This window comes from Gavialis gangeticus, unplaced genomic scaffold (assembly GCF_001723915.1).
Source record: "Gavialis gangeticus isolate Ggan-Ray unplaced genomic scaffold, GavGan_comp1, whole genome shotgun sequence".
NCBI lineage: Eukaryota > Metazoa > Chordata > Crocodylia > Gavialidae > Gavialis > Gavialis gangeticus.
Genome location: NW_017728992.1, coordinates 87329743 through 87334556, shown reverse-complemented (window position 1 = coordinate 87334556; position 4814 = coordinate 87329743). Strand labels below are relative to the sequence as shown.

Sequence of the window (4814 nt, the reverse complement as noted above, 5' to 3'; positions counted from 1 at the left end):
AACCTATCCAGGTCTTGTGGCAATCTTTCCCTCCCTACTAGCGTGCTCACCTCACCCCAAATTTTGGTATCATCAGCGAATTTAAACTCTGCTGGGAGTGAGACAGAGCTGCGGGAGGCTCATCCAGGGAGTGCAGAGGTGGGGCAGTTATTCACTGCTGCGCTTACCCCAGGGAGAAGCAGGAGGGGCATAACCTCCCATCCAGATGTGTGTGCAGGCCAAGAAAATCTTTATCAGTGCACCCCTAATTCTGGGTCTTGCCTTCTTTGGTCTCCTGCAATCTACATTCCCTACCACCTTACAAAAAACAAACAAACAAACAAACAAAAAACCCAAACCTGCAAAAAAAAAATCTTTCTACAAAATTTTTTTTTTGCTCTTACTGAAGACAGGACTTGAATGAGTACTTCAATGAAGTTTATAGTTCCATAGAACTGGGATTGTTTTGCAAATATTATATCACTTTATCTGCAGTGGCACTTTACACAAGAAATAAAATTAGACATTTGTTTTGCTATAAAAAGCAACAAAAGCACTGCACTAAACAGGGGAAACAGCTGACAGGCAACCCCTTTAGAATTCCCCCCAACACAGAATTTTGCTACTTTTCATAAAGGTGTGTGGTACTGCATGCTGTCTTTTTTAACATCATTGTCTGCTTTCTTACAAGGTTAAACACAAATATGCAGCATACAAGTGCATTTTGAACCAGCTCAACATACTAAGTGAGACAGCAACATTAAACCCCTTAATAGAAAGTATGGAAGAAATTATTTTCCCCACCATATAAAAACATTAAAAAAGAAACTCCCAACTTTTTCCCCACCATATAAAAACATTAAAAAAGAAACTCCCAACTTCTCAATTATAATTATTTTGAAAACGTCTCAATATGCATGTTTACATAAGTCTCCCATTTTTCCCAGAGATCAAACTAGCTGACAACTTTTCTACAGTGGCCCAAATCTCTCTTGAAGGAAGGCACTTGAGCGTAAGTGGCATCAATTTCTTATGCCAGCTGGGGGCAGCCAACCTGGCGCACGAGTGCTACAAGTGGCACATACAGCCTCTGTGTGGCATGCGACTGATCAGTGAGGGGGACAGGTAGCACAGCAACAGCTAAAGCATAAAGCAAAAGGCTTAGTAGGAAGTTGGGCTGAAGGCACAGAGTATGGAGCAGAAAGCAAAGTAGTAGATTGGATTGGGCAGTGGCATTCAGGGAGGGTGCAAGGCTAATTTGTGATACATATGCCAAAAAGGTTGACCCCCACTCTCCAAGTATTATCACAGAGTTACTCATGTATGAACTAGGTAGGAAATGACCAGATGACAGATGTGATACACAGCATATTCACCTAGGAAGTCAATCTGTTGGGGGAATATACCCTAATCACAGTTCTGTACTGAAAAAAAGAGGGTTCAAGTGAGCAGCATGAGGGAGACAATTCTCTACAGGAATCCCTGAGCTATTTCCAGATGCTCTGTGATCTAATACAATTTTATCTCTAACAAATTCATGGAGATGGAGGACTCAGTAGATAGGGGATGTAATCCCCTGGTTTTCAATTTGCTTTTTTTCTTCAGAATTTGTTGAGTGTAATCAAATTATTTCTATGGAGTACCTACTTCTTATTTATATCGTTTTCATAGTAAAGTATCTAGAGGTTAATACGATTTCAGTGAACATGCAACCTAAGCATCGAGTATAATATCATATGAGCTCACAATATTATAGTTACACCATAAATTTGATTGAATTTCACAGATACAATTACTTTGCATTTCTCTAGTGTTAAAACAAATCCAGAAAAATTAAAAATTTTAGTTTTGGAGTGTAGGACTGAAATTTGTGGAAGCTTACTGAAAATACTTCCTAAGTATTCAACTTCTATGTGTGAGCAAAGTCGAACAAAGATCTACATCTATTAAAACTACATAATCTATCTGAAATCAGACTAGAAAAATATATAGTTTTAAAACTATAAGGTTTGCAGAGCTCTTAATGTTTACATTTTTAATCCACATTCATTTTAATAAAACTGAGAGGATTTGTGAAAAGTAACTTGATTTATAGAGGCAATCTGGACATAAGTTGTGCTTTCTATATATATTTTAACAGCAATAGTGACCCATATTGATTACATCATTACTACCGGTACATAGGCTTACCTTATAGTCATAGATATTATTGGTCTTCTACTGTCATATTATACCACTGTTTAAAATCCTATGTCTTATTCATATATTAATATAAAAATAAGTTCAAAAGTAGACCAAACTGCAAATGTAATTTAAGAGGGAAAGCAGCAGATAAGAAAGAATGAACTAGGAAGTCCTAATTTTGCCAGGGGTTCTTAAACAAGTCAATTCCTCATTTGTTTCCATGATTTATAAAATAATACTTAAGACAGCTCAAGGTACAGTAGAAGTTAGCTCATCAGCATTTATCAAGACATGCTGTGAACACCCTAATTAAAAAAAATCTCAGAATGCAAATTACCATCCTTATTACTAACTGCTGCTATTTCCATAAAAATAGGAAGCTGGTTATTTCTTGCATGTAATTAAGTTGCTTTGATTCAAATAAGCAACACAGGATCTTCCAGGAAGCTAGTATACAACATCTTGAATTAAGATGCAAGCCTCCAAATGCAATCACCACCTGCAAGAAATCCTGCAACAAACACAAAGGATCCATCCATTCTCGGTATCCTTTACTGTTTAAAGCACAGACGCCCTGATACAAGATTCAACAAGGACAAGTGCAAAGCCCTGCACTAAGGACAGAACAATCCCATGCTTAGGTGGGGAGGCCACAGGAAAAGGGGACAATAGAATTTGTGGGAGCTGCATTAGTAGACCATTGCTAGCAGATTGAGGGAAATTAAGTATTCCCCTCTATTTTGCACTGTGTCCAGTTTTGGTCCCCCACTATAGAAAGGATGTAGACAAGCTGGAGACTCCAGCAAAGGGCAATGAAAATGGTTAGGGGGTTGGGGCAAATGACTTTGAGGAGAGGCTGAGGGAACTGGGCTTATTTAGTCTATAAAAGAAAAGACTGCGTGGGGGGATTTGATAACCAAGAGCAATGGTGTCAAGCTGCAGCAAGGGATGTTTAAGTTGAATATTAGGAAAAACTCTCTCACTAGGAGGGTGGTGAAGCACTGGAACAGGTTACCTAGAAGAGTTGTAGAAGCTCTACCCCTGAAGATTTTTAAGGGACAGCTTCACAAAACCCTGGCTGGAGCCATCTAATTGAGAACGGTCCTGCTTTGAGCAGGGGGTTGGACTAGATGCGCTCCCGAAGTCCCTTCCAACCCTCATTTTCTATGACTCTATGACAGGGGTGGCCAAAATGCGACCTGGGGACTGGATCCGGCCCACCAGGCCATTCTACCAAGCTCATGGGGCCCCTAAAAATTTTAGAAATTAATATTTATCTGCCCAGGACTGCCTGTCATGCGGCCCTTGATGGCTTGCCAAAACTCAGTAAGCAGCCCTCTACCCAAAATAACTGCCTGCCCCTGCTCTATGATGTACTTGTGCATGAAGTGCTGCAATGCCAGGCACATCAAAACCACAGGCAGAGTGCACCATCAAATTTTCCCAATCAATGAATACTGCCACATTTGCACTGCTGCTCAAGTCTTCAGCCAGCAGCAAGGGGGGGAGTTCTGAGAGAGGGGATCCTAGGCAGCCCCCAGCTTTGCTGTTTGGCAGGTGGCAGGGTAGATTTGTACCTTACAGGCTAACCAAATAAGACAGTGAGAAGTTTTTGTGAACTGGGGCTCACTTCAGAGGAAGCAAGCTGGAGTTCAGAAAAGCCTCTCCTCTCTACCCCCATCTAGAAGGTGAACATATTCCCTGCCTTCTGCCTGGCTACAGACTTAACAGGGCTACTCCTGGCCACTTTCTCGCCTCTGCCTGGCTTTACAGGCATGAGTTAAAACCCCTGTCAGCCGAGAACGCGGGGCGAAGGAGAGCAATGCGCTCACCCACAGCCACAAGCAGCAGCAGCAGCGCCCCGGAAGCCCAAACAGAAATAGGGAGGGGAGGGAAGGGAAGGGAAGATCCGCGCCTGCGCACTCCAGTCTTGATGCACACCTCCCCCCAATGGCGCATGCGCGGCTATCCACCTCCCCCTCCTCTCCCGCGCGGCGCATGCGCTGTTCCAGCCGCATCGTTGGCCGACCCCCGTGCTCGCCAGGGAGCACGCGCGCTCCCCTCTCCGCCCCGAGCAGTGCGCCCTCCGTGTCTCCGTTCTCCCACCCGCGTGCCTGCCTCAGAGCATGCGCACCAGCCACCTCCCGCAGCCTCGCACCTGAAACCGAGCCGCGGGTGAGCGGTTCCTGTCGTCCTCCCCTCTCCCGCGCACTCACCAGGTAGCGCGCCTGCCAGTCGTTAGCGGCATCGATCTCCTGGAACTCCTGCTCGATGACAGCTGACATGATGGCGGCGGCGGCCGGAGCGAGAGTGGCCGCTGAAGCCCGACAGGCTCATAACCCCTCCTGCGCGCCACGCACAGAGCCCGAGTGCCCGCCGCGCCGGCACTGGCGCGCGCGCACACGGGAACCCACGGGGCTTTCGGCTGTCCCCGCGCGCATGCGCGGTGCAAGTGCCCGCCCCCTCGGGGAAAGCACCTGGGGTGACGTCACAAGCTGCGAGAGGCGGGGCGGGGCTGCACGGGAGGGCCTAGGTGGGGAGGGGGCGGAGCCACCTCGGCGCAACCGTCGCCTCCGCAGTGCCGAGCCGCAATACCTGCCCGGTTCCCAGCCGGCCACGCGTGGCGACGGACGCGTTTCACGGGCCCGGCC

The 4814-nt window shown here is 46.2% G+C and overlaps 1 protein-coding gene across 3 annotated transcripts in view; it reads right to left on the bottom strand.

Moving 5' to 3' along the window:
- Positions 1-4585, bottom strand: part of PTPN2 (protein tyrosine phosphatase, non-receptor type 2) — a 67681-nt gene extending 63096 nt beyond the window's left edge. The window contains exon 1 of one of the 3 annotated variants that reach the window (XM_019524994.1): positions 4380-4585. In XM_019524994.1, coding sequence (XP_019380539.1) covers positions 4380-4448 — 69 coding nt within the window. In that variant the 5' untranslated portion in view covers positions 4449-4585. The remainder of the gene's footprint in view (positions 1-4379) is intronic. The other 2 variants (XM_019524979.1, XM_019524987.1) reach the window with 2 other exon arrangements.
- Between the last annotated feature and the right edge of the window lie 229 nt (positions 4586-4814).